The sequence below is a fragment of the Apis laboriosa genome, unplaced genomic scaffold, assembly GCF_014066325.1.
Source record: "Apis laboriosa isolate Shangri-la unplaced genomic scaffold, ASM1406632v1 scaffold4_cov146, whole genome shotgun sequence".
Lineage (NCBI taxonomy): Eukaryota > Metazoa > Arthropoda > Insecta > Hymenoptera > Apidae > Apis > Apis laboriosa.
Window position 1 is genome coordinate 2,296,979 of NW_025223501.1, and position 15,597 is coordinate 2,312,575.

Here is a 15,597-nt window from a genome sequence, read left to right on the forward strand (position 1 = left end):
CTCTTTCCGCGTCGTGGCCCGTGTGCGCTTTTACGAATCGGGAATACGCTCCAACTCTATAAATATTTATCACGTATCACAGCGACTCTACGATTCTTCTGGCTAATTCGTGCGCCGCTTAACGCTCCTTCCTTTAAACTCGATGATAATCCTAAAGGCATTACTTTTCCAAGCGTACAAAAAGAATATAACGTGATACTAAAATTATATCCATTATTAAACGAAGTAGATATTTGTGGATTTTAATTCTTGAATATTAGGAAAGAGAAAGAAAATATTAATATTATTTTATTATATTGAAATCGTTTGGAGAAATAGATTGCAATAAATATTCTAATATTTTTCAAAAATGAACATTTTGATACAATACCTTTCAAATATAGGTTAGAAAGGAACTTTGATGTTTCTCGTGGCCTGAGAACTTTTAAATCTTAAAAGAAATAAATATATATCGCACGAAAAATTATAGTCTTAATAAATTTCGATTTTTAAATGTTTCAGAGGTTAATACGTTTGATACTCGAATATGGTAAGTCACGAAACATCTTAGTCTTAAAATTATTCAAACGTAATGCACCGATGTATCAGACGTCAGAACTGGTATTTTGATAGATCTATGGTTAGATAAGGAAACTTTGGTAATTTAAAAAAGAGAAATGCACCGCCTTGAATACAGTAAATTGCACTTAACATCAACGCTGAAATCTTGAATGATTTAATTCACGATCTCGTTGCATTGTGGCCCGACAAGTAACGAGAATAACAATGGCCACACCTTGCAAGACAAAATTCCCTGTCAAAATGTAAATCTTACGATAACCACGCGTAAAGTGGCGCCACCTAGTCAATATCGGTACTCGACTCGTATATCGAGTTCTGGAAACGAATATATCGTCGTTTCCACGTCACGTATCTTATTAATCTCTTCAGTCACTATCGAGTTTCCACGTTCACCTGAACCTTGAACGATCAGTGAAGCGAATTTTTAAGCATCCGCACTGCGTCATGGAGGATCGTTGACCGCGAAGATGCAACTAGGCTATTCGCGGTTTGCGCTCTCACTGCTCGGCATCGACACTTTCTATCTCTCATAATTTATAATAACGGAGCACGTGGACTATGGTAGGTAATGCGTAACTACGCGAAATATAAACGAACGACCGACTTTTTCGTCGATTTCCACTTCATCGGTTAAGAGAATACTTTCATAGGGACGCGTTTTCTCTTTTACGAATACGTGTTGCCGCAAAATTAATTTCCTGCCATGTGGAACCGTGGGTGTAGAGTCAGCTAGATACCGGAAAATCGAAATAGCCCAATGGAACGATGATAATTGCAGCGCCCTCTATTTGCCAAGTTTCAAACGATCGCGACGCTCCGTTGCTCTTGAAATTTAATCAAAATCCCTGGTCCAGAGTGCATTTGACAATAAAACTATCAAGAATTGAATTGTAAAAAATTATTTTTCACTGTGTTAACAATGAGTGATAGTAATTTTTATTTTCTGTGTAATATTCATTGATAAAATGCGATTCTCGACAATTTTACTTTCGAACGAACTTGAATCTTAGGTTATTTTAGGATAGATAAAGGTTAGTTAGTACAAAAGAATATTTTTTCGCGAGTGAACGTGATGTTAAGAGTGACAATTACTGTTGAACAGTTAGTTCTGAATACATTATCCATTTGTAAGAAACATTCTCGAGAATTTTACTTTCAAATCGACTTTCAAATCCTTAGGATTATCTAGAGTAGTTAAGAGTTACTTTACTCTCGAGAATCGCAACGAGAAAAAGTATTTTTTCGCGAGTGGACGTGAAAGTGAAAATAATTCTCTGTCATTCGATTTTATTCTCGGAACGTTTTCGTATTTTGATAGAAACCTCTGTGTTTTTCCCTATCGTTATCCTCGCAAACTTCGAACCCAGTTTTCCGTAGCCTGCGAATTCTTCTTTTCTCTCTCCCTCTTCTCGTTTAGTTTTCATAGAGCGAAGAGGTTAGGAACCCAGCAAAGTTAATTTTCTACTTAGTTGATGGATGGTCGAATCGAGGGAACCTTCGCGCCGAAAATAGAGCCTACAGTTTGCGATACATTTAATTATCCTCATTCAACTTGCTCTTCTTCTTATAATAGGGGAAAAATACTCGTTAACCTTTCAATCTTTTTTTTTTTTCCTTTTCCTTTCTTTCTCTCCAAATCTTTTACATCACGCCAGTCCATTGGATATTCACGTGACTCGAGTTGTACATCGCAACACGCGAATGCACGACGTTCTATCGTGATGTTAGAAATAACAGAATCGTTATTATATAATATCGCGTAAATATGTCATTCACGTTTGTGTGTTACTCGTAATTCATACTGGATTCCATTTGCCACGATATATCGTTATTTCCTCCACTGTCTATTAATCGCTTAATCCATGGACGATAGAACTTGCCAATTCGCGTTGATCGCCATCGAATTTTTCCTCCCATTTTTCTTCGCGTCTTTAAGATTGGCGTAGCACGATTTTTTATTGCATTTTTTAGTCTACATCAGATCAAGTACGAGTATAATTGTGTATATTCTATATGCACGATCCAGCGAATTGGCCGACTGTTGACAAACATTATACGGAGATTGTTTGTGGACAATATCTGTCAATGTAGATAAGCCTTTAGACCGCCAATAAAATAACGTGAGCCTCGTGAAGCGGAAAGTATACTTTTTTTCTTTACCGTTGAATCTTTTATCTTTATTTTCTTCGTACTCTTCTCGCGTCATATTTCCTATATAAGTTTCAAAATCTGATATGTTATTCGTTTCATACTCTGCATACTTTATACTTTTATAAATTTTGAAATTAATTCGACAACTTCTAACGCAGCATATATTATATATTGGTTGCTTCATATTTTTACATAAAAGTTTCAAACTTCTATCCAACTAACCTATCTTACCTATTATCTTATGTACTTTTAATTTATTATTCAGTTCCTAATTTCTAAAAAATAAAAAAGTAGAAACGAAGAAAAAAATCGGGTAAAGGCGGGATCTACCCTATCCTCATCCTCGATACAAGCATATTCAGGTTTCACAAGTGGACGGTTCTTCGTCGAATATATTTGTTAAGCTGTAACATTTTTTGTGCTCTCGTAGGAGAATAAACGGTTGCTAGGAGGAGAACACCGGCTGGTGTACAAAAAGACGGAGCTTCGATGAAAAATGGTGGCAGCACTGTAGCGGATAGACAACCCGTTCGACAAATTATCATTTCGTAAAGTCGAAATCGGCGATAGTGGGGGGAATTGAAAACACGGAATTTGGACATTTTTCGTCGTTCGAAATTATAATTCGCATATTATAATTATTCAAGATCGAGGGATAAAAATGCGTATTTCATCAGATATGTATTTTATCGCGGCAAAGCCTCTTCCGAATCGCTGACGAATCGAATCTCGAGCTCCGTAGAATTTGAGTATCCTTCTTTATACATACGTTAGGAGTATGATCGATCAAGATATTCAACTTCTTCATGGTAATTTTTGTGTAAGATGTACGACCCAATACGAAGATGCGTCGTTCTTCATTGAAGCAAGGATAAAAATTTCTTTGTTCAAAACGAATACCAAAATAGTAGAAACGTTTTGTCCATGACAAAGCGTATATAGTATATATAGTATAGTATATATAGTATATATAGTATATATGTATATAGAATGATTTTTCGAAAGAGTTATTATAAACATACGTGGAACGATTCAACGAATGACGATCAAGCGTTTTAATCACTTCTTTTTTATTCGTCCTTCTAGTTTCCGTTTTCTAAAATGAAATCTCGCTTGGAACGACGTTATTATACGATTTCACATTATACATCCAAAACAACGTAACATATAAATTAAACTAATAATACCAGTCTCTGCGTATTCAGAAATTTAATAATTTTACGATTTATATTATTATACAAATATTCAAGTTTGAAAAAATATTATTTTCTCCAGGATTTAATTATTATAATTAACCTGATCCTAAAATTTCGTAAACGTATCGTGTACTCTCGCGGAGGATATTCGGAAATATTCACGTAGACTTACGTGTCCTAAGGTCGAAACAGGTTAACAGGCTCGTTCTTGTCCGAAATTTGTCGCTCGAGGAAAGACGATATCCGAGATTCGGTGAACCTTATCCGGCCAATATTATAATCGATTTTTCCACGTTAGACGAGGCGAGATAGAAACGTAGATGCGACGAAGACGGAATGATCTGATTCTATCTGCGTCTTGCTTGAAACTGGACATTTGATAAAAGTATATAGAAAAAAGGCTTGTAATCGAAGCAAGAAGAGAAAATACAAATTATCATTGAATATATGCTATCCATGTTAAAAATCGCGTAGAAATTAATTATTATTATTTGGTTCTAATTCTTTGGACGAAAAAGAAAAAAATTGTACATCGGTAGTCTGGTTACAGGGTACAAGTCTCGTCCCTCCACGTGTTTGTGAAACGAGACGACGAAAGAGAGAGAGAGAGAGAGAGAGAGAGAGAGAGAAAGAGAGAGAGAAATAGAAAGAGGCCCGAGGGTGTGGATCGCCAGGTATGCGGATCACATTCAACACTCGTTGAAAGACTCATTCCTTCATACGCATTTAGATTGTCGCGACTGGTTTATTCTTCGAAACGATGCGGCCAAGGGATAGTTCGCACACTGGCATCGTTCGCTATTTATATCCGCGAGCCTGGCCCGCGTGTCGCCGAAAACTACGTCGAAAACGTGGAAAAGTCACGTTTAAAAGTCACGTCAGTTTCCTGGTGGCGGATGTAATACAAAAATAATAATAATAGCAATAATTACGAAATGACGAAACGTAATGGAATTCGAAATTATTCGTGCACGCGCGAGAAGAAGAGCTTGGACACGTGGAAAACTCTTTCACATTTTTTTTCGAAAACGCCGATCTTTATAGAATATCTCTATGATCTCGATTGATAGAATAGGAAATTTTCATCACGCGTCATAGAATAAAAAATGGCGTCATAGCATGCCAATCGTAGAATAGGACATCTTTATGCGTCAATTACTATAGAATAGGATATTTCTATCATCAATTATCATAGAATACAAAATTTTCAAAATTTTCAAAATTTTCAAATTTGATATGATCGTCAATCGCCATAGAATAAAACGTCTCCACGACATCTCTATGACGCGATCAACCGCCATAGAATAGGACATCTCTATGCGTCAATTACTATAGAATAGGACATTTCTATCATCAATTATCATAGAATAGAAAATTTTCAAAATTTTCAAAATTTTCAAAATTTTCAAAATTTTCAAAATTTTCAAATTTGATGTGATCGTCAATCGCCATAGAATAAAACGTCTCCACGACATCTCTATGACGCGATCAACCGCTATAGAATAGGACATCTCTATGCGTCAATTAATATAGAATAGGATATTTCTATGCGTCAATTATCATAGAATAGAAAATTTCCACGATGTGATCGTACGCGTCAATTCCAATAGAATAAAATATTTCTATGACGCGATCGTACGCGTCAACCGCCATAGAATAAAACGTCTCTATGACGCGATCGTACGCGTCAACCGCCATAGAATAGGACATCTCTATGCGTCAATTACTATAGAATAGGATATTTCTATGCGTCAATTATCATAGAATAGAAAATTTCCACGATGTGATCGTACGCGTCAATTCCAATAGAATAAAATATTTCTATGACGCGATCGTACGCGTCAACCGCCATAGAATAGGACATCTCTATGCGTCAATTACCATGGAATAGGAAATTTCCATTACGTGTCAATCGCTGTAGAATAAAACATATTTATGACGTGATCAATCGTCATAGAATAAAACGTTTTTATGACGCGATCGTACGCGTCAACCGCCGTAGAATAAGAAACGTTTATGATATGATGATGCAATCATCATAGAGTGGAACATCTCTGTGAGTTCAATTATCATAGAATAGAAAATTTCTACGATACGATGGAACCGCCATGGAACAGGAAATCGCGATGGTACGCGATGTACAATAGGAAATACGACTCGTATCGAGTCTCGTATTCGGTCTCGAACGTACAAACGCACGGTTTGTTCTCTTTCTGCTCGGTGTGGTTAAATCCTTTCTTGGGACGATTCGATGGCGGGGCTTTTCAACGACAACGAGGAAATTCGAGGGGAAAATTTTAACACTGTTGATTCAACGCGTAATTACCGCGTAATTCACAAGAGAATCGTGTAGCGACATATTAATTCGGGGGAGAATAATGGCGTAAGAAGGAAAAATGACGCGATATTAGGTTGTCCCAAAAGTTCTATTCGTCTTACTATAGATACCCTTCTAACGTCACAGTTTCGTCTCTCTCTTTCTCTCTCTCTCTCTCTCTCTCTCTCTCTCTCTCTGAAACTTGAAATATTATTTTATTTCTCCAACAAGATGACTCATTTGAAAAATATACCGAGTAATCCCTTAAATATGATTTAAAGAACCGATTCTTTCACGTAGAATCATCGCATTAGTTCTACTCTATTTAAACCATACAATATATATATATATATATAAAATTGTGAAAGAATTATTCAAATTTATCCCATTTTCGAGTAATACGTCTCGATAATAAAAAAAAAATAAAAACTTTCAATATATTTAATATTTCGTATAATACAGATAAATAACTCTCGTCACAAGCCAATAATTCAGCAAAATTGTTCCATCAAAGGGTCAACTCGATAGAGTTAACTCTTTGACGAGATTCGTTTCGTCAAAGAGTATCGTGCCAATTATATACGTACACATCCTCGCACGCGAAGCGCTTTCGAAGAGAGCCCCCCCCTTCCCTTCCCCCGTTTCGCAAGTTTTGACCCGAGTTCTCGTCAAATCCTTCCCTTCCCCCCTCCAAGAAAAATTAAAAACCCCTCAAAAACTTCAATTCCTCGCCCAATTAATCGCCAATTTGGACGAACACGCGCCCATATATATATATTTTCGTCCACGATATTTCGCAAACGTTTCGCGTATCGCGTAATTTTACCTGGCCGAATCCTCCCGGATATAAATAATCCGAGACGGGAGTTGATCGCTTCGAAGGTTGATCGTTCCCAGATCGTTACGAGAGGCGAGAGGCAACCGGCTCTGTGGCTGTGTCGCAGCCGCAACGTGGAAAATTTCGTGCGGGGAATAAGAATCGCGCAAGCTCCCGCCAGGCCGAGCTAACAGGTACACGCGAAATTTCGTTAGCGAGCCGAGGTGAATAGAACGCTCGATCTTCTATGCCTCCCTCTCCCTTCTACGTACGTGTACGTATGCGCGCGCGCGCGCGCGTAAAAAAGCCATGAATAAGCCGCCTCTCCCCCCTTCCAAGAAGACCAAAGACCGCTCTCCTCGCGATCCTCGACTCGTCCTTACACTTTTGTCCAAACCGAAGTGCTTCGCTTTTCTTCCGCCACCTCTGCCTCCCCCTCCTTCTTCCCTCCTTCGAAATCGATACACACAGGTACTCGAGCGCGAGAGCGAGAGAGAGAGAAAAAAAGGTGACCCTCCCCCCTCCCCCTCCGGTAAGGTGAACGAAAGGCGAGGAGGATTCTTCTTCACGAGAGGGGAATGATCGTTAAGGGTCGATCGACGATCGCCCGATATAACGGAGATCCTCCAATATATATATAGATATATATATAGATATATATATCGTTGGATTCTATATATATATATATATATAGAATTTCGAATATGTATATATATATATATACATATTCGAAATTCTTCTCTGAATGAAGAAGAAGGAAGGATAGTTCGGCCACGTATAATAACGGTGTCCTGTGTTTCGGTGGAAAAATGTCGGTCCCCGCTCTGTCTATCGGCGGCCACCGGTACACCGGCACACCGGGGAAGCACCGGCATCGGGAGGACCGGGTCGTCCACCACCGTCACCACCGCCACCGCCACCACCGCCGCCGCCGCTAGCTGGATCACCGCCACCAGGACCGGCAACACGACCACCTTTGGAGCAGCAGCACCACCGGCGCTGCCGCCACCGCGTTATTGATTTGACAGGAATGACGGGAAATGGCGCAGGAATCGATAAGAGGTGGTCCCAAGCCGTGGTGGTGGGCTCTGCGCGGGTGTACGGCGCGGGTGAACGAGAAACGGGCGTAGAGGGAGGGAGAGAGAAAGAGAGAGAGAAGGAGAAGGAGAAAGAGAGGAGAGAGAGAGAGAGAGAGAGAGAGAGAGAGAGAGAGAGAGAGAGAGAGAGAGAGAGAGAGAAAGGAAGAGAGGGAGGGAGAGAGGTGGTGGTAGGAGGAGAGGGGTTACCGTGGAAAGCTCCTCTTCTCTCCGGGGTGGGGTGCAGGGTGGGGGTGGAGCAGAGAATATTTTCATACTCCAGACTCCCGGCGTAGGTAGAAGATGGCAGCCGAGGCGTGATTCGAGACCGGGACCTTCACTCTCTGTGGCCGCGCGCGAGTAGGGGGTATCCTTCGTCGTACGGAGACCAGATCGCGGAAGTAGTGCGCTAGCGTGGTGCATTATCGCGTGTCGTCCAGTGTACCAGGAGATTCGCGATGTTCTAGGAGGACCCGTCGTTTCTATACCCGTCGGTGCCGGTTTGTCCTCCTATCGCCCGCGAGCCTTCTCTCTCTTTCTTTCTTTCTTTCTTTCTTTCTTTCGTTTTCTCTCCGCTGCTTCTCTCTCTCTCTCTCTCTCTCGCATCCCTCTAACCTTTAAACCATTAAAATTCTTTCCGATCCTCGATCGGAAATTTCCGAAACGAATTCGACGGATCTGTCTCTCTCTTTCTCTTACCTTTCTTTCGTTTATTCTTTCTCTCTCTCTCTTTCGTCGATTCTTCTCGCGAATTCCATTCTTCCATTCCATTCTCTTTTGTTCAGTTGTGCGCCTCCCCCGTGTGATACACACATACGTACACACACGACACACGACATCCTCTCTTTCTCTCTCTCTCTCTCTCTCTCTCGGCTTTTCGCTTTTTTTTCTCCACCTCGCACTCTCCTCGCCCAACGAAACCCCGCGTAACCCCAAGTCGGTCAGTCGTGTTACTCATGATCCAACCGGCGACCAGGTAGTATCGCTGATTATGCGCGACATGAGCACCACCGCCATCGTAGTGTTTTACGAGCGTCATGTAAAATGGAATTAAACAATGTTGTTAAGACGTAAACATGTTTTGGCTACACTGTGGACTCTTTGTTCTCGTGATTGCCGTACCTGGATTTATTAGCAGCGCCGACAGCACGTCCAAGCGAGGTAACGCCTGCCTGCCTGCCTGCCTGCCTGCCTGTCTATTTGTCTACCTGCTTGCTCGCTTTTACCTCTCTCTCTATCCATCTATCTATCTATCTATCTCTCTGTGTGTTTATCCATCCCATTTCCACCCTCTCTCTCTGCCTTGCCTGTCTATTTACCTGCCACGCAAGGTACTTCCCCCTCGTCCCCCTTTGTCTCGTGCTCGTTGATCGAACCACACAGTTTCGATCGTTTATACGTAAATTGCACATATCGAAAATCGGCGAGGAGGATTGGTTGAAAGCGTGGCCATGCGTCCTGGGAATCCGGATGGCCTCTTCTCACCTCTCCTCCTCCTCCTCTTCCTTCCTTCCTTGATTTATACCCGTTGGCACGCGATCCTGTAATTTTCCTAGGCCGTGGTTACGCGCTTTTGTGTGTATATATACATATATATACATATATGTTTGTATATATATCTTTCTCTTTCCCTCGTTCGCCTTTTCGTCTCGTCTCCTTCGCTCGTAAATTCCGCTTGGACGCTTGGCCGTTAATCGCGCTCGCTCGCAGCCTCTGGCATGGCGTGTTCCGGGTTATGGTACGATACGATACACGTACGATTGCCTGTTGCAGCCCTTTTGCCTCCAAGAATTTTCGTCGAGACTCGAGCCCAGTCGATCGAGTTGAAAAGAAAATTTGATTTTGGAGAAAATCAATTGTTCTAAGCTCTTTCGTATCTCTTTTCTTTTTCTTTTCATCTCTTTTGTTTTTTCGCTGTCGATGTGTGGAGACGAGAACGGCGTGCGTTCGAGCCATTTCCCTCCAACGCGCGTGATGCATGACACGAATTTCGGTGCGAATTTTCGGATAGAACGATTCAGAGTGTACGTCGATTTTTCTCTTTCTCTTCTTTCGCGAATTTCCTTTCTTTATCTTTTTTCTTTTTTCGAAGAAAATTTCGATCACGATATATTCAATATTTTTTGAACGAATCTAAGATATAAGGATAGAAAGATTCTTCTCGAAACGGATTTTCTTTTTTCTACTTTTTCCAAAGAACTTCTGGCATTTTCTTCCTTCTCTTTCTCTCGAAATTTCATCAGCAATTAAGTGTAGCCAGTGTAGTGAAATCAGGATTACATTACTTCCCCGTTTTTCTCGACTGAAGTTTGAACGAACACTCGAAGAGTCTCGAAAAAGAGAAACAAAGAGAGAAAGGGGAGGGACGATTTCACGAGGGAATGGAAAACGCGTGTGTGAATAGAAGACACGTTTGACACACGAGCAAAATGCGGCGCGTTCGCGCCGCGTTCGACCGTCGAAAACCGTAGAGGACAAGCGTGTTTTCCTTTTTTAAGGGACGCCGGTTACGGACGCCCGTTCATGTTACACGCAGAGACGCGTTATCGCTACGTTATCGCCGTTTCGATGTTATCGATTTTGGCCGATGATGCATTGGGGGGAAGCGGTTCACGCGACGAGAAGCGTGTGCGTGCACGCTCCTCGTCGATAAATAAATAAATAAATAAATAAATAAATAACGCGGATTTTCGAGATGGAAAATCGAGCGATACCGGGCTCGAAATCGAAACGTTTCCTCCTACGACGGGAATATAACGGTATTTTCGTATCTGAAAATAGAATCTCGCATCGCTTGATTCACATCGTGACGTTTGCCTATGCGCGCGAGTGTATGTGTGTGTATGTGTATCCCTTTCGATGTATCGGTAACGGAGAGGAGAGCCGGTTGGTCGGTATAGAATTTGGAACGAGATAATGTATCGTATTTTAGAGATAATTTGTCCCTTGGTTTTCTTTTATTTTTCATATTCCAAGGGAGAGGTTGGAATTTGAATGAAATTTTTCAGGTTTAGAATAAGGGAAAATTTGATAATTGAGATTTAAACAGATCTCTCGTGCTTGATTTGTGTGATGTATACATGTTCCTTTTTTTTGGGAGGAGGAGTTTAAAGGAGTAGGCTTGCAAAATAGGAGATAATGTACGTATTTTAATGATAATTGAAATTTAAACGGATCTCTTGTGCTTGATTTATACACGTTTTTTGATATTTTAAAAAAAGAGAATTTGGTTAGAATTTGAATGAAATTTTGTAGCTTTATAAGAGAATGGAGAAAAATAATACATATTTCATACACGTTTCTTTTTTGATACTCTTAAGGAGGAGGATTTGGTTAGAATTTGGATGAAATAGGAGATAATATATGTATCTTATACACGTTTCTTTCTTTATTCAAGAAGAAGAAGATTTGACTAGAATTTGGATGAAATTTTATAGCATTATAGGAGATTGGAAGGAGATAATGTACATATTTTATACACGTTTCTTTTTTGATACTCTTAAGGAGGAGGATTTAGTTAGAATTTGGATGAAATTTTGTAAGTTTCTAAAAGGAGATAATGTATGTATTTTATACACGTTTCTTTCTTTATTCAAGAAGAAGAAGATTTGGTTAGAATTTGGATGAAATTTTGTAAGTTTCTAGAAAGAGATAATGTAAAAGTACACGTTTCTTTCTTTATTCAAGAAGAAGAAGATTTGATTAGAATTTGGATGAAATTTTATAGCATTATAGGAGATTGGAAGGAGATAATGTACGTATTTTATACACGTTTCTTTTTTGATACTCTTAAGTAGGAGGATTTGGTTAGAATTTGGATGAAATTTTGTAAGTTTCTAGAAAGAGATAATATATGTATCTTATACACGTTTCTTTCTTTATTCAAGAAGAAGAAGATTTGATTAGAATTTGGATGAAATTTTGTAGCTTTATAGGAGAATGGAGAAAGATAATATACGTATTTTATACACGTTTCTTTTTTGATACTCTTAAGGAGGAGGATTTGGTTAGAATTTGGATGAAATTTTGTAAGTTTATAGAAGGAGATAATATATGTATCTTATACACGTTTCTTTCTTTATTCAAGAAGAAGAAGATTTGGTTAGAATTTGGATGAAATTTTGTAGCTTTATAGGAGAATGGAGAAAGATAATATACATATTTCATACACACATATTTTGATAAGAAGATACACATATTTGTAAAGAAGAAGGGTTTGGATGAAATTTTGTAAATTTGTAAGAGATTGGAAGGAGATAACATACATATTTTATATACGTCTTTTTTTTTTTTGATTGAAGGAGAAGAAGATTTGGTTAGAATTTGGATGAAATTTTGTTTAATGATGATAAGTTTAATGATTGGAAATAATGATAATTGAAGTTCAACGTGAAAGTAGATCTCTCGTGCTTTCATTTATATTTTAAAGTATGTATATCTTTGATTCTAAGAAGTGTTTGGTTATAAAGTTTGAAATGGAATTTTATAGATAGTAATCTCTGACGAGGAAGGGTTTGGTTAAACTTCGAGCGGAATTTTATAGGTTCGAAGATCGGAAGGAAATATAATTTACCTTTTTTCGAAGATGTGATAATTGAATAATTGAAGCTCAATCTGAGAATAGATCTCTCCTGATTCACGTATATTCGTGAATAATCTTTGATTCTCTGACGAGGAAGAATTTAAACTTCTAATGAAATTTTATTTGGAAATTATACAATAATGGATTTCCAGTGTAAAATTGAAAGACAAATTATAATAATATTATAATTATAATTTTAAAAGCAAATTTTCTCGCAAATTTCTACGATTAGAATTTCTGAATATTTTTATCTCTTGTAGAATAGATGAGTGTATTCGTGCACGGTTCGCGCATAAAATCGCGTTTTCAATTAAATTGTCTCGAGGAAAGGGGTTAAGGAGGGTAAAACCAATTTCCAAACTTCGATTTCCAAATAGGTAAGTTGGAAACAATTCGAACGAATAATTTTCCTCCTCTCAGAAACTCGTCAATTTTTCATTGATATATTTTCCATCCTCCTTAACTCTTTAAACTGAACTCTCGAGGAGGTGGTTTCGCTCTTTTTAAATTTTAAGTTCTTAAAAAAAAATCGCACTAAAAAAAAAAATATAAATTACTTTTCGAACTTGTGCGCAAAATTTCATTCGAATCGAGATCGTTTTATTTCATTGAAACAACGAAGATTGAAATTATTACTAAGATTTCATTCGTGCGATCTGTTTAATTGCTTCTTTAATTCATAATGAACAAAGATGCAAAATATATTTTCTATTAACATAGTAATATGGTTCGATCAACTGATTATTCATTTTAGTTAAACTCGAATATTATTAAAATTTCATTCACTTAGAGAAGCAAGCGTATAAATAAGAAAATTCTTTTCTTCTCGATTCGACTGATTCAACGAATTTACGTTCACGAAATATATAAGCGATATATATTTTTATCAAGATATCGATTTTCCATTCAATCTCCCGTCAAATTAAATATTAATTCAATTATTTCTGCTAATTAGCGTATATTTCACTTAAAATTTACATATTCGAATGTACAAGGATCGATTTGCCATTTATTCTCTTTTTCTATTGCCATAGAAGTTTCTAACTATAATTCGAGATACTGATTCGACTATTTTCGCTATTTGAAGTATTTCTCTTTCTTCAACCAAAATAAAGAAACTAAAAACACGCATCCCAATGACTGACACACCAAAAATAATTATATCCTCGCCACCATAGTTCCAAGTTACGACCATCAATCTTTCACGCAAACCAAATTTAACTGCTTCCATTAATGAACGAAACATATTTCATTTTTTCATTGTTTTCTTTACCAAATACGAAATCAAAATAATATCTCGAAAAATTATCCTCGACATTGTACACCATAATTGCAAGTTAGTCACGAATAAGATATCAATCTTTCACGCGATCGAATTCAACTACTTCCATTAATTATACTTGGAATATTTTAAAATATTTCATTTGCTTTTTTTTACAAAATGCACGAATTACGTTATCCTCCGTCACTGTACACATTGCATAATTCCAATTTACTCGTAGTTAAGTCATCTTTCTATAAAATTCAACTACTTTCGCTAATTAATACCTAAAGTATCTCAATATTTCATTTTTTTTCTTTATCAAATCAAAATAATATCTCGAAAATTGTCCTCCGTCACTGTACACCATAATTTCAAATTACTCGCAGTTAAGTCATCTTTCAACCAAATTCAATTATTTCCACTCACTAATACCTGAAGTATCTCAAAATATTACATTTTTGTTTTTTTACGAAAATACGAAATGCACAAAAATTACGTCACTCACGATTAAATCTTCCAAATTCAACTACTTCCACTAACTAATACCTGAAATATACTAAAATATTTAATTTCTTTACAAAACACGAAATCGAAATAATGTCTCGAAAATTATAGTCACCGACATCAATTTTCCAGCCAAATTCAATACTACATCCACTAAGCCAATACCAATAATACTATTCTAAAATATAGTTCTTTTTTATTTTTCAAAATGCACGAATTACGTTATCCTCGTCACACACCGTACACACCGTACAATCCCAACTTACTCGCGATTATTAAGACGTTATTTTTCCACCCAACCACCGTCTCATTCGGCCCCAATAGCCGAATACGCAACTCCACGACGTGGATTAATTTTTCGCTCAAAGTGGCGACGTTCCGTCGCCCTATTATGTATATAATTAAGTTTGCATCACCGTCCAACCCGTCATAAACATGCCACGATCCACATGTTTGCGCTACACAGACACCGAATCGCGGGATTCGATCGATCGATCGATCGATCGATCGATCGCCGTGATTAATTACCTATCAAACGGTTATCGGCTGGTATATATCGGTACGGCTTTACGTGGCGATTTCGAGATGGGATCCGAACCGCTGACGGATTTTCGAAAAATGGGGGAAGAGAGAGAGAGAGAGAGAGAGAGAGAGAGAGAGAGAGAGAGAGAGAGAGAGAGAGAGAGAGAGAGAGAGAGAGAGAGAGACTCGATGACGAATGGCGGTCGTGTCGAGAAATTCGTTGCTTTATCCCTGGCACGGGATGTACGGTGTCCAGGTATGTGACCGACCATTCGTTCGTCCCCGAGATCCGATTTGTTTCGTGTGCTGTTGTTTTTTTGGAACGGAAACAGAGGAAGGACGTAGCATTGGTTTCGATCGTTGATACCTCATTGAATCGTATCAATTTTTTTTCGTTCGATTGGGTAACAGGAGAGGAAAATTTTGGAATTTGGAATTTTTTTCGAGGGAAATTTTAAGCAAATAATCATTCAATCGAGAAGAGATGTGTTTGATTATTTTGATTCCATTAAGAAATGATTGTAGGCTTTTTTTAATCAGAGGTAATTAATAGAGGATATTTATGAAAAATATCTAAAACATTTTTATATTCGCGGGGTAAAACAAA

At 38.2% G+C, this 15,597-nt stretch overlaps 1 protein-coding gene across 17 annotated transcripts in view; it reads left to right on the forward strand.

The window, feature by feature from the left end:
- Nucleotides 1–8,448: 8,448 nt before the first annotated feature.
- Nucleotides 8,449–15,597, forward strand: part of LOC122717253 (disintegrin and metalloproteinase domain-containing protein 11) — an 80,246-nt gene continuing 73,097 nt past the window's right edge. For 15 of the 17 annotated variants that reach the window (XR_006347176.1, XM_043941135.1, XM_043941140.1 and 12 more), the window contains exons 1-2: nt 8,449–8,608; nt 9,095–9,279. Coding sequence is in view for 15 of the 17 variants with exons in the window: in XM_043941135.1 (XP_043797070.1) it covers nt 9,195–9,279 (85 nt within the window). In the remaining 2 variants the exon portion in view is untranslated. Of the gene's footprint in view, nt 8,619–9,094; nt 9,280–15,597 lie in introns of those variants that run through there. The other 2 variants (XM_043941130.1, XM_043941142.1) reach the window with 2 other exon arrangements.